Genomic DNA, 14,712 nt, shown 5'->3' on the forward strand with positions numbered 1-14,712 from the left:
CTTCCGAAGGCTCAGCGAAAGAACGTGTCATTCATTACGAGCCTCAGAGCAACAGCTCTGGGATGAAAACACAGGCTATTCATAGAGTACAATCATTTTGTAAGCGCTAAAACCTCAATCCCAGATTAAACCGCGGTAAAAATACACCGCCATCTGTAGCCACTGAAATAGAGGCGTCTCGGTGTAAAAACACACAACCGTTAAGATTATATGCTTTAAAAAGAATGCTCTAATTATTAAACTATTTTTATAATTAGAAAAAGTCCATCTGAAACATAACTGTATGCACTGTAAATTTTAATAAACCCAGAGACAAAAAAAAAAAGCCTTTTGAAAATATTTGTGTCATGGGGTTCAGCCTGGAAAAGTGAGACAAAGTAATTCAAGAATAAGTAGACAGCTGGTAGTATAGTTGTTAGAGCTGTTGCTTTAGACCCAAAGGTTGCAGGTTCAATCCCCCTCCAGTTATACTACCGTTGAGCAAAGTACTTACTCTAAATTGCTGTGGTAAAATTCCCTAGATGTGTAATCCATTGTAAGTTGCTTTGGAGAAAAGTGTTAGAAGTGAATAAATTCAAGAACAGCATGAAAACTTCTCAGCAAAAAGCTAGAGTTATAAACCAGAGAAAGCAATCATTTGCCACTGGAATTAAAATAATAGGGTTTTATTTAATAAAAAAGCATGTTACAATTGTCTTGTCCCGCCAGAAATACAACTCCAGGTGAGCACAGCCCAAAGAAAACAAATTTACCACCCTTAATGTGAACAAATCCTTATTCCAAATTTGAAGGTACAAATCTCATCGGCTACTTTTTTCAAAGCAAACCGTCCTCCCATTTGTACGGTTATTCACGCTGGACGTCAGAATGGATAAACTGGGTTTATTCATTCGACTCTGGGGAAAAAAAAAATAAATGCGCTTAAAAAGTTCACTTTCAGGAAGCTGTTGTGACAAGGAGCACGTGATCATCGCCATGACGCCGCACTGGCTTCCACTCCTTCTCCATGCGGAGGACGATAAAAAGTGACAACGTGAGAAAGACGATTTTTGCAATATCGAGTTTCCGCTCTGTCCCCATTCGAAGTTCCACTGGATCTCAGCCTTGTACCGTGTTTCTAAGAGCTTCGTCCGCTGTCCAGTCCTTTGTCCCCTCTCCTCTTCGAAGCCTCCGTCCATCCCTGTCGACGCACACGGCCAAGTCCGCGCCGCCTCCCGTTTTGGACGGCGTCCACGGAGCGGCGTCCGTCCACGTTGCGCTGGACCTCTCGCTCACTGTCGCGCTCGAGCGAAGGCGTCGCGCAACCAGGCAGAGTCTTCGTAGAGGCGCGGGTCGCCCAAGTACTCGGTGGTGCGCTTGTAGAAGTAGTAGTACAGCACGGCCGCTGCGAACGAGCACGCGGAGTCCGTATTAACACATCATTCCAGAAACTTCTGCACCGGTCTCCATGTTAGCTGATGGAACGGTGTTCACGGTAGCAGAATAAACCACAACCTTGCTCCTGCGCTAAGGGATCGCACTTCAAGGGCCGTGTCTCTCACCCCTCGATTTGTGCCACACGAACCGACGGCACGCTATTACCCCCCAGTGGGCAGCAGTCATTGCAACTAGCACTATGTTGACCCTCTTGTCGTATTCATTGGCGGAACACTCTGGATACCACGTTCATGCAAAATGCTGCCAATAAGAACCAAGTGCTACGACTCTGTTTACAGCAGTCTATGACCCTGTACCGTGTTTCTGTGCAACGCTGAGAAACATAAGAGGTCTGATCAAAAACTTCCAAGACCTCTTAGTTATTTAAAAAAAAATAGTGCACCTACAATAGGGCTGCTTGAAAGTATGATAAAACTAAGGGACACAAGGAGTTACCATGAAATGGTTATTTATTCATTTTGTAAGTTTATTATATACAAGGATAACAACCATCCCTGTAGGGTTCATATACTTTCAGGCACCACTGTATGTGATCAATAACCTCGTTTACGGATCAAGTTTTGCTCCATACATGAAGAGCTGGAGCGATATGATCCCCGCGGAGGGTCTTGAAAGGGTACGGCCTCTGTGCGTATGAAACGCCATGTGTGTGTGTCCTCAGCGCTGATTGAGAGCATGGTAACTCCTTGTGTGCCTTAGTTTTTACCACAAAATGGGTATTTAATGAGAATCAGTGTTTTTCATGTGACATAATAGGTGTGTAATGACCAATTCCATTTTACTTTAGAGGAAATGGTGTGTGTAGTAGAAACACACAAGTAGTGCAGGTGTAAAAATAAGTGAAGCTCTAGTTAGACTAACTAGGCAAGTAGAAGCAGGGGTGTAAATCATAGTCATTTACTCATTTTGTATGTTTATTTTAATATTTCATACAGGAATATGACCATCCCTAGAGGGTTCACACACTTTCAAGCAGCACTGTACATGTGTGTTGTCCCCTTCCTCCAGTCTCCGCCTTCCAGCCACAGAAGGGTTCCAGGTTACATAATACATGACTTATGTAAAACAACAGCGGAGGTCAGTGGCTTAAATTCCAAGCCATGGAAAATTTCTGTTACTGGTTACGTTAACATTGCGGCCTCCTTGTGGTGGCGTGGCTGATGTAAAATGATCATGTAAACTTTTTTTTTTTTTTTAAAATTAAAATTTACGTAGTGGCCTGGACAGCACGATAGATCTCCAGTTCGACCCCCACTCAGCCTGTGTGGAGCCTGCAAGTCCTGCCCACGTTTGTGTGGGTTTCCTCCTGCGCTCCAAAGATGTGCGTTTGGTGCCGTCACAGCAGCAGCCCCACTGAATTCCCACACAGGGATCAATAAAGTGTCATCATCAGCATTTGTGTACACAGTAATGTACTCCTATTTATAGGTCCCTATTCATAAAATATTCAAATCACTTTCAATTTTAAAATATTTTTATGTCTTAAATCTGCAATAGGCAGTACGGCACTACATACCATTAATACTGTGATTTTTAAATGTCATTTTCTATGCGGTTTATATAAGAAAGACTGAATTAACATTTTTAACATGTGCACAGACACTAACAAACATAACCTAAGGTTTAATAAATGGGTGGTGTCAACTTGTGTAATGAGATGAGGTCAGGTGATGAGAGGATGTGATATAACAAGAATGTCCCCCGCCCATCACAAGCTGCGGTAAAATGGTTGGTGGTGCGTGCACCATGAAACACACACACACACACACACACACACACACACACACACACACACACACACACACACACACACACACACACACACACACAAAATGGGTGAACCTGAACAGCATGTCTTTGGACTGTGGGAGGAAACCAGAGCACCCAGAGGAAACCTACACAGACACAACATGCAAATTCCACACAGACTGAGCAGGGATCAAACCCATGTCCTTCCACACCACCCAGGCACTGTGAGGCAGTAGCACTACTTGCTGTGCCACTGTACTGCTCATGTTACTATGCAGAAGACAACGGACACAATGTACACCCACTTCTCTGAAATAAAAAGTGTTACAATTTTTTCATCACACCTCTTGTTACTTACACAGTCGCTGGAAAACAAACAGGGTTTGGAGACCATCTGTCCATACAAATCGGTTGGAGTCCAGCCAGCGCAAGTTCTGCCAAACAAATAAAATGGGAGAGGAAAGAAAGACTACAATGTTTATTCACTTAAAACTAAGCGATCATCATTACCTCCTTTAACCAGAAGATTATTCAAATATGGTATTAAAAAAAAGCACTTCTGGGGTCTTTTTTTTTTTTTTTTAAAATTAAACCCACAGCCACTGGGCTTCACAGTGCCACTCAAGGACACATGTTACCTTGTGTCACGTAATAAACTGCTATGCGTGTGAATTTCCTTCCGGGGATTAAATAACCATCCTATCTCCTCCAAACAGTTGCCCAATGAAACATGACACTCAGCTGATGCTCTTCTCCAAAGTGACTTAAAATTATTTACCCATTTGTACAGCTGGGTAAATTTACAGGAGCAATTTAGGGTAAGTACCTTGCTCAAAGGTACTACAGCTGGAGGTGAGACTCAAACCTGTGACCCTTGGGTCTAAAGGTAGCAGCTCTAACCACTACACTACCAGCTGCACTCCTCCCTGGTGATCTGGACTCCCACTCCTGATATAAACACCCTAAAGACATTGACTGTCGCACAGTGCCTGTGCACCACAAAGCCCCTTGGAGCCTAGAGCAGTTCCAACTCACTGTACCATGATCCAGCAGTGGAAGGAGATGCTGAGGGTCAGGTAGAGGGCAGACAGCAGCAGCAGAGCCCGGAAGCGCTCCAGCAGCAGAGACACTAGGCCCACCTGGAACACGTACGTGTTGAACATCATCAGCAGGATGATGATGACGTTGAAGAGGATAGCGATGTCCTGGATACTGGGGCAGAAGAAGGCAGAGAGAAGCCGTCTGAGCTTTGCTGGTTATTCGTTTTAACGATTACTGCACCACTGAATTCTGAACATTCACTTGGGACCAGGGGTTTGTTCACAACTCTGTTTGTTTGTAACTTCAAACCTGTTTTTACCATTATGTTCCATTCATTTATATTTATCTGATGCTTTTCTCCAAAGCAACTTATAAAGTAAAGCTACTTGCAATTATTTACCCATTTATAGAGCTGGGCGGTTTCAGACAATGTGTCTGTGTGTAACTTTAGTGGAGCAATTCAGGGTAAGTACCTTGCTCGAGGGTGCTACAGTTGGAGGCGGGATTTAAAAAGGCAACCTTTGGGTCCAAAGGCAGGTGTGTTAACTGCTACACCACCAGCTGCCCCTATAAATATATGTATTATGCAATAAAAGCTGAAGAATATAGACATTCCTTGAATTATTGATGGGGATAGATTCTATAAAAAATTGAGACTAAGCTACAAAATTTAATACTCTGCAACACGTCCATCCACATATTATTCGTACCGGTTGCAGTGCTTCTGGGATGGACTACAGAAACAGCATGTGAGGCACAGTACACCCTGGATGTGACGTTACTAAGCCACAATTTTTAAAATTAATGTCAGACTACATTAAAATTAACCCTTGCTAAAAAATGACTGAAAATGAAAAATACACCAGCTCCACAACCTCCGACTCAATGCGGATGAGCAGTTAATCACAAACACATCATACGGTGACAGCTGGTAGTGTAGAGGTTAGAGTTACTCCCTTTGAACCCACAGGTTGCAGGTTCAAAGCCCACTGCCATCTATAGTACCTTTGAGCAAGTAGTTAGAGTTACTGTCTTTGAATCTAAAGGTTTCAGGTTTGATCCCCACCTCCAACTGTCATACCCTTGAGCCAGAAGCTACACTTAAATTTCCCAGCTGTATAAATGGGTAAATAATTGTAGGCAGCCAAACATTAAGGTGCTTTGAAGAGAAGTATGAGCTAAATGAATAAATATATATGTTTGCCAGCTTTGAGCCATGTCGTCTTGCTATTGATCGCCAACACTCAGGAACACCAGACACAAGCTGTAGACAATGTGGAAGTGAGTTGCATGGAGGCAGTCCCACACCCCTCTTGCGTTTCTACTCCGTCTGGATGCGTCTCACTGCCAACTAAGACTTTGACACGGAAATGCAGGTGGCGTTCGATCTGCAACAAAAATTTTAGTAAACAGTGGAAAAAATGCCATTAAAAATAAATGAGAAAAATCACAAGTGTAATGTTGAGGAGTCACTGCAGCTATAAAATATATCACTACATTTTCAAGATGATTTCACAATTTATGAAAAGAAAAAAAAAAAAAAAACCATATGAATTATGGTACACTTTCACACCATAAGAGAAGGGGTGATGGCTGTAGATATTTGTAAGCTGTTGTAATTCTGAGACCTAAGGATGAGTGCAATGCACAGATTGCATTGTCAAAGCTCCCTGGAAGCTGGCGGAGACCCAAGGCTTTCCTCACTACTTGCCCTCGGCTACCGCGTCCTGCAGCAAACACGATGCAGAAACTGTGGGGGAAAGGAGGCGCCTATCAGACAAACATAGGACTGGAAAGCCCTACAGATGGACCACTTCATGACTGCTGAACATGGAGGAACGTGGGGGGAAAGCACCAAGAGGACTTCTTGCTAAAGCAGGGACATCGTAGGTGTAGTGTAAGACTGAGGACATTCCCAGGAGGGAAGATGGATAATTAATTCTTTTATCCACACCCTCGCCCTGTGCAGGAGGTCAGATGAAGTAGGAGCAGTAACGCTTCAGGATCAGCACCCCGGGCCTGCTGCCGACATGGCTCGTGTGAACGCGGTCACCTGCTCAGGCACCTCGGCCAGATACACACCTATAGTCACTCAGCGCTTCTGGACTCTGTCTACCTGCCACTACTACTACCAGCAACATGAGTCTCAGCAAACTCAAGTACAGACATGCGTTGCTTGATGACGGGGATATGTTCTGAGAAATGCGTTGTTAGGCGAACATCATAGAGTGTACTTATACACACCTTGATGGTATAGCCTCGATCACAGTGTCCTTATACAAACCTAGATAGTATAGCCTTGATCACAGAGTGTACTTATACACACCTTGATGGTACAGCTTCGATCAAAGAGTGTACATATGCACACCTAGATGGTATAACCTCGATCATAGAGTGTACTTATGCACACCTAGATGGTATAGCCTTGATGCAGTCAAGAGACACGGTAAACACAAGATTTATGACGTGGCGTAATAGCATACTGTTTTACAGTAAATTTTAATAAGTAGAAAGAGTACACTTATAAAACAACATAGGTGTTTATCATTATCAATTATTATGTAGTGTACATAATTGTATGTGCTACACTTTTATACAACTGGCAGCACAGTAGATTTGCTTACAGCAGCACCACCACGAACATGTGAGTAACACGTCACGCTACAACGTCGCTGGTCGAAAAGAATTTTTCCAGCTCCATTATAATGTTATGGGACCACTGTCGTTTACGTGGACAGTTATGTGGCACATGACCGTACAGGCAGTCCTGGACTTACGACGTATGTGATTTATGGCTACCCGATTTACAATGGTCATGCCGTCAACCAAATTGCATTATTTCCAAGTCCTGATGTTTGGCCATACCATTGAACTTGGACTGCTCCATCCGCTGTACGGTAACATCGATCATCTGTGCTGCTGCAAGGTGCCATATTTCTTATTGATCCAGTCAGTGGATCCATCAATGGTTGCATTTCATTTACTAACTTTTTTAAAGAACGTTTTACTTCTTATTCCACTTAAGTGACACTTTTCTGGCAGCGCAGGAAAAAAGCAAAAGAAAAGCTTTAGAAATTAAAGTACGAATAATAGTGCAGCATGAAAATACTATAGCCTATTTATACTGTTATTCTGTATGATTTTAACATGAATAATGTGTGAAATTAGAAAAAAATACAGCCCCAATTACACAACATATTATTTATGCGGGGCAGCTGGTAACGTGGTTAAGAGTTACTGCCTTTGGCCCCAAAGGTTGCAGGTTCGATTCCCACCTCCTGGTGTAGTTCCCTTAAGCAAGGTACTTACCGTAAATTGCTCCAGTAAAAATTACCCAGCTGTATAAATGGAAAACAGTATCATGAAAATGTACGTTAACTGTTTAAATACATCCTTATGTTTTACATAACACAGCATGAGGAAACCCTGCCTGCAGCTGAGGACAACCTGTATCATTTCTGAGATCAGAATTTTCTCCCCTATCCATCAATGTCAAAGGTTGGTCTACCCACATGCAGCCAAAATTGTAAATGAAAACGGAACCAAAACTGAACCATTAGAAGGAGGCACCAAAAGTTGTGCCGTTACCACGGCAACCTGCTTACTGCGCTACAAAGTTAAGGTTGGACATTAGAAGCTTTGCCCTAATGTGATGTTCACACCATGTTAAGGTACAGCTGCTGTGATCCCAATCACATTTCACCCTTGTCATTAAAAAAAAGGAGAAAGTTAATGCAGTTATTTAGCACACTCTTCTCTAGAGCAACTTACAGTGTTAAACTACGTACAATTATTTACCCATCATACGGGTGGGTTGTGTTCCTGGAGCAATTTACAATAAGTACCTTGCTCAAGGGTACTACAGATGGAGGTGTGATTCGAACCTCCGACCTTTGGGCTGAAAGGCAGCAGTTCCAGCCAAACACTGACTAGTTTGGAACTCTAAGGAAATTGCCAAAAAAAAAAAAAAAAAAATGGAAATAACACTGAAATCAGGTTATTCCCCTGGTGTTACAGCTGATGATTGTTCCCTACTCCCCTTTCCCACATTTTTACACCCCTGTTCTAGATTCCGCATCCAACATCCTCCCCTTCTCCTGAACCTACAAACAGACCCCCAGGTTTCCTTACCTCACTGCTTCTCCCCCACTTCTCCTTCCTTCACCGATGCCCCACCCTTCCAACAATGCACCCCCCCCACCCTTACCCCACTTCATTCCTAGGCGCCCCCTGCCGGCACCCATCCCTCCCTTCCCTCGACTCACATGAAGAGCACCAGCTGGACGACGGGAGCCGCCCTCAGCAGCTCGCTGAAGGAGTTGACGAAGAGGTCGTAGGCCAGCAGAGCCAACTGGATCAGCAGAACCAGGGAGTAGTTGTTTGTCTGAAGCATCTCTAGGCAGGATGTGGGTTCAGGCTAAAAGTGTCCTCCTGCTGGTATGGCTTCAGGATCACAACTCGCAGATTCGAGATCCAGCTTAACAGCCTCGTCCTCGGAGTCCTGTCCACTTGTCCTCCGTGCTTCCTACGCAGCAGGTGCTCACACGCTGACTTGCGTTAACTCACACCAACGGTCCAAGGCAATTCGGCTCCAGTTCGGCGTTCCAGGCGACAGCCGAGTATGCGTCGCTGCTCCGGTCCATAGCGTCATTACAGAATCAAGGCTGCCAAAAAAAAAAAAAAAAAAAAAAAGCGTCCCGGATGTCCTCTCAGGAGGTTGTGCGTGCGAGTCCGTGACCAGTCGCTCAGCGCATGGGAATGTCAGCGCCGTCTTTCTCCAGATGAGGCAAAAACAATGCCATCGGTGTGATACTAGCCACCGCGCATCTGGACGAGCAGAACATGGCTCAGGAACACATGAGTGGAGAGGAGAGGAGAGCGTGGGACAAAGGACTATGGGTAAGAGCGGAGGTCACAGGTGGCACAGGGGTCTGGTACGGTGCTGCACTAGACAGCGTGTAGAGCCGAGTATCAAGCACTGCATCTTATCTTCTCAACAGCAAGAGGATTATTTGAATTTTGCTGGAAAAAAGGAAACGAATTAACAGGTTAATGATGTTACAAACACTGGAGTCAATATCGACAGATCACTTAATTTTCCACCGAATGGTAGTGTAGAATTTAAATTCTACAATCTATTTCTCCAACTGCGAGGAAGGAGACTTATAAACTCAACTTCCGGCACAAACTATCAGTGCAGGGGACAGCTGGTAGCATAGTGGTTAGAGCTGCTGCCTTTGGACCCAAAGGTTGCAGGTTTGAATCCCACCTCCAGCTGTAGTACCCTTGAGCAAGGCATTTACCCTAAACTGCCCCAGGGAAATTACCAATCTGTATAAATGGGGATGCTGCTTTGGAGAAAAGTATCAGATATGGTAAATTACTCCTGTACACAGGTAACTGATGAGGGGAAGAATAGCTCTTAAAGCTCCACTTAATTAAACCCTTTTGTTAATAGAGGAAAAACATAAAAAGCAGGTACTGCATTTCCCCCAGGTTGGAATAACAATACAACAGTTCCAGATGTGGTCACAGCAGCATCAGTCACCAACAATAATGACTAATAATAGGTCGCTTTTGATACCATGGTTTAATACAGTATGCCAATATCTTCTCACACCCCGAGTCAGAGAATGGCTATGGAAAACAGGGGCAAAGACATGGTGCGCACACACACGCAGATGTCTGTGTTTTCCAACACACAAGCAGAAAACGGCTATAGGACCCATGTAATTACACATTTTTAAAAAAAACTTGTTGCAGTTCATTCATCTGACATTCCTACAGGTTGCTTTTGCCAGCATTCCATATTTTATTTACATTTATTTATTTAGCAGATGCTTTTCTCCAAAGCGACTTCCAATGAACTCTCCGTAGTGTTATCAGGCCACACACCTTATTCACCGCGGTGACTTACACTGCTAGATACACTACTTACACTGGGTCACTCATCCATACATCAGTGGAACACACACTATGGCTGAACCTGAACAGCATGTCTTTGAAGTGTGGGAGGAAACCAGAGCACCCAGAGGAATGCCACACAGACTGAGCAGGGATCGAACCCACATCCTCTCGCACCACCCAGGTGCTGTGAGACAGCAGCGCTACTCACCGTGTCGCCCACTTATTAATTACTACATGACTTCATACAATCTCCACTCCATATCACAGTGTAGGACATTACTAAATTTTTTAATTGGCTGCTCTTGACTATGGGATTTCCTACTTGTGTCTGATAAAACACATCTGGCTGGAGAGATGGTGCTGTATTGTATGTAATCCAGAACATCTTTTGTCGGGGGGCTGGAAAACTGTAAAGACAACAGTTAGTTAAGGAGACTTTTGGATTTCGGCCAGAGCGGCTTTAGAAAGCCGGACTCTCAGGCTCAAGTGAAATTACAATTATCAGACGTTTCTCTCCAAAGTCACTGACAGTGTTAACCTACCTACAATTATTTACAAATTTATACATCTGGATGATTATTATTATTTTTTTTTTTTACTGGAGCAATTTGGGGTAAGTACCTCGCTCAAGAGGACTACAGCCAGTGATAAGATTCGAACCCATGACCTTTGGGGCCAAAGGCAGCAGGTGTAACCACTACGGTGCCAGCTGTGAAATAAAAGTACCACTAACACAGGTGGACTTTTTCCAGCCCATAAGTACTATAAAGACCAACCTTTTTAGAGCAGCGGACACAGCGAGGTAAGGAAAGTCAACATTTCTCAGAATTTATTGCTTTCTGGATGTTAGAGTCCCAGTGATGGGAGTAAATTAAAAAGGGGGAAGGAGAAGGGAAGGAAAAAAAAAAAAAAGCGAGGAGAGACTTTGAGCAAATCTTGTCGGCTGCCATCTACACTGACGGAGACGGTTTACCGCGTTCCGACAGGTATGACAACTACAAAGGGAAATGGATTAAAGTTTAATTTCACTGAGTGGCAATGTTTCCACTCTGTTTTAATCTCTCTCACTTCTCGTAAGCCAGCACAGGGGAGCAGTCACATCGATAAACAAACACACCCACACACATAACCCTAACTGAAATATGCACAAGCTCATAAACACCGGTACAATTTAAAAAAGACACAAAATACACACCAACATCTCTTCCAATGACAAACCTTGGAACATGGAGCAAACCGGACTTAGTCCTAATATTTTTCCTATAATGAAAATAAAAGCTTAACATACTATTTTAAAACTAATGCTTCTTAAATAGACAGTTGAACTCCTAAGGGCCAGTTGCTAGTGTGGTGTTTACAACTGTTCCCTTTGGACCCAGAGGTCACAGGTTTGAATCCCACCTCCAGCTGTAGTACCCTTGAGCAAGGTACTGACCCAGCTGTATAAATGGGTAAATAATTGTAGGTAATGGGGGGTGTGGTGGCGCAGTGGGTTGGACCAGGTCCTGCTCTCCGGTAGGTCTGGGGTTCGAGTCCCGCTTGGGGTGCCTTGCGCTGGACTGGCATCCCGTCCTGGGTGTGTCCCCTCCCCCTCCGGCCTTGCGCCCTGTGTTGCCGGGTAGGCTCCGGTTCCCCGCGACCCCGTATGGGACAAGCGGTTCTGAAAATGTGTGTGTGTATAATTGTAGGTATCTTTACATTGCACATTGCTCTGGAGAAAAAAAAGTGTGGTGTAAAATTAATAAATTCAAAAGGTATTTATGGATCACCTGGGCAAGATGTCCAATTTGTACCTGGGTAAAGGGGCTGACAGACTAAAACACCGCAGACGGGTGTTCCCACACCAGACGCCCAAAGCCAAGCCAGTCTCCACCACCACACCTCCAGCAGGAATCCCCTAGACAGGCAACGGAAAACCTCACCAGCAGCCTGATCCCGTGGCCACAGCGACCCAACGGTCAAAACACAGTGCGAGTTTTCGTCCAGGAGCCCGTCTCCGTGCCAGCCAGTCCGCCCGAGCGCTCGGTAACACGAGGGATTATGGGTTGGGGTGGGTGGCTGGCAGATGCTAGGCCTGCAGAGCCATTGTAATACCCTGCCAAACGCTGCCGCTAAGACCCAACAGACGTAACAGATTTGCAGACTCTAAAACCAAAGGTCCCCCTATAATATGGCTCAGAGAGCCTCCTTAAAATAAAGCTGAACAGTGAACCTGAACAATAGAATTAGGAGTAGGAGTAGCTGAGGTTTCGGTCAGTAAGTCACATGGAAGGGTTGCAGTCTGCTACTCAGCCATTTTATTCTATTAAGACCTTAAAAAAAAAAAAAAAGTTGTAAAATACACAAAAATGCCATCGAAGTGCAGCTGCTGGTTTTGCAGTGTTCAGATCATGGGCTATAGGTAGTTTATTTCACTCCTCTGCTGTCAGACCTGTTGTACAAAGAAACAAAATCCAGTCTCCTCTCTGTTCTCTTAGGGCCCCATGGCATTAGAAAGGTGTTATTTTACATTTATTCATTTATTCGATGCCTTTCTCCAAAGAGACTTCACCTTGATATACTTTACAGGGCTGGGAAATGTTTTGTGGAGCAATTCAGGAGAAGTTCTTTGCCCGAGGGTACAACAGCAGGAAGCAGGATTCAAACCCGCGAGCTCCGAGGTGGCAGCTCTGACCGCTGTCTATGGGCCTTTAGACCCCAAGGTTGCAGGTTTGAATCCCACCTCTGGCTGAAGTATCTTGATCAAGGTACTTACTGCAAAAATTGCTTTGGAAAAAAAAAATACTGATGTATAAAAGGGTAAATAGATGTACACACCTCAACATTGTAAGTCGCTTTGGAGAAAAGCATCAGCTAAATGAATGAATGTAAGAAAAGTCACAAAGTGGAGTGTGTGTGTCCCACTCCTATGACATGTAATAGTGCGGTACGCAGCAGCCCTGCCTGCAATTGTACCATCCCTAGACCAAGTTTGGCAAAGGATGTTGAGAATGGGCACTAGACAGAAAAACTGACCTTCAACCACAGACAGAGCCAACGCTGCCTGTCTTTTCCAATAGAGACATGTGCGCCGGCACAATGTTGGGTCCAGAGCCCTGAGAAGAGCAGAGCTGGGGACGTGTATAAACCCACACGAAAATTTACACTGCAGGACAGCGGTCCGTCTCAGCGTCTCCGGATGGCGCTCGGCTAGATGGTCCTCACCTGATGCTCCTCACGGCTCATCTAAAGACCTTAATGACAGCGAGGTATTAATAGGTACACACACAGACAGTGTGAAAAGGGATTATACCCAGTTTCACTGTGCTCAAGGTGTACAGAACTGCTCCGAAGGGGAAACTGTTCTGCTACCTGGAAGAGGATGGGGGGGGCTGCTTGCAATTTTATTATTATAATGATCCAAGGAATATTTCAGGGCGACGTGATTAGATAGTCGTGGATCGGAGCAACGTGATTCAGCACTCATAATATAACAATAATAATGTTGACTTCATATTGGGAACTGACAACCACCAGTTTTTCTTGGCTAAAAAAAACTCCCCCTCCAGGGAATGTTCTGTTTCTCAATCACTCAGTACAACAGATCGTATCAGCGCAAATAAACAAGGAGGAAACGGACCCGAATTCTCGGCGGCAAAACGGCCCAGTTTTTGAAAAGCAGAGATTTATTCGAATTCGCTAAAATAACACGACTCGCTCTTCGGTTATCACTCCGCACAGGTACATTTCCAGCTATTATAAGAAAACGCGGCGCAGCGCTACATCTGGCAATAATCACACCTGAAGCAGTGTTACATCGTTTCTCCTTCCTATCCTTGGCTTAAAAATAACCCGCGAGCAGCTCCGTTCCGGGTTTAGTTAAGCACGTACATATCGCTCAGAAAGAAAAAAAAAAAAACACTTGTCTTGCTGTTCCAAACAAACCTGTTCCACATGTTTAAAGTAACAAGTACCTGAGATCCGTCTTTGATTCAGAAATTTTGCTGCTTTTATGTTCGCTCTTCCCCGCATCGCTCCACGACTGCTAGCCGCTAGCAGACTGAGCCCCAGCGACCGGAGCTCGGGCTACACCATGGAAACGCGGTTTATCCCCTACCACCGCACTTATATGAAACGCGCATAGACTTTACAAAGGCCGGTTTACATAGCGCTAGTCATACGCGCAGCTGATTATGATAACTACACGAGTACACAGAGTATAAATTCCCAGAACGATGTATAATAATGTCATATCATATTACCTACAGATTTTAAACAATAAAAGTGTGCCTGCTTATTCATTCGTTACAAATATCAGTCTGTAATACCATAAAAAGAAGCATTATGATTTAGTCAATTGTTTGGACCTTAGTCGTATTTGACACACCGTATACACATGTTTTTACGGTAAAGCCTTGGGAACTGCATCTGAGTAGGAAGAGGCCTCGGAGTCTGATTCAGGATCAGTTCGTATTCTGCTTTATCGTGTCTGAGCAAGAAAACACCGACCCAGCGCCGTGTAGGGGAGGCCAGTTTCTAAAGTTAAGACTTTTGAATGGAAGTTGAAAAAAGAACCGCTATACTTAAATATTCACCCCT

General features: G+C 44.3%; 1 protein-coding gene across 1 annotated transcript; it reads right to left on the reverse strand.

Annotated features, from left to right (window-relative positions):
* Nucleotides 1-649: 649 nt before the first annotated feature.
* tmem138 (transmembrane protein 138) lies at nt 650-14,168 on the reverse strand. Its single transcript, XM_018763206.2, has 5 exons — nt 14,088-14,168; nt 8,493-9,249; nt 4,227-4,398; nt 3,545-3,620; nt 650-1,384 (listed from the first exon to the last, which is right to left on the reverse strand). Exons 2-5 carry the CDS (start codon nt 8,618-8,620, stop codon nt 1,272-1,274), a joined length of 489 nt encoding a protein of 162 aa, XP_018618722.1. The 5' UTR covers nt 8,621-9,249; nt 14,088-14,168; the 3' UTR covers nt 650-1,271.
* Between the last annotated feature and the right edge of the window lie 544 nt (nt 14,169-14,712).

Source organism: Scleropages formosus, chromosome 11, assembly GCF_900964775.1.
Source record: "Scleropages formosus chromosome 11, fSclFor1.1, whole genome shotgun sequence".
Taxonomy (NCBI): Eukaryota; Metazoa; Chordata; class Actinopteri; order Osteoglossiformes; family Osteoglossidae; genus Scleropages; species Scleropages formosus.

Coding starts and splice junctions, on each gene's coding strand:
- tmem138 (XM_018763206.2), bottom strand. CDS start 8,620: ATGCTTCAGACAAACAACTACTCCCTGGTTCTGCTGATCCAGTTGGCT. Junction 4,399..8,492: donor GTCCAGCTGGTGCTCTTCAT/GTGAGTCGAGGG, acceptor CTTCTGCCCCAG/TATCCAGGACATCGCTATCC. Junction 3,621..4,226: donor CCTTCCACTGCTGGATCATG/GTACAGTGAGTT, acceptor TTTGTTTGGCAG/AACTTGCGCTGGCTGGACTC.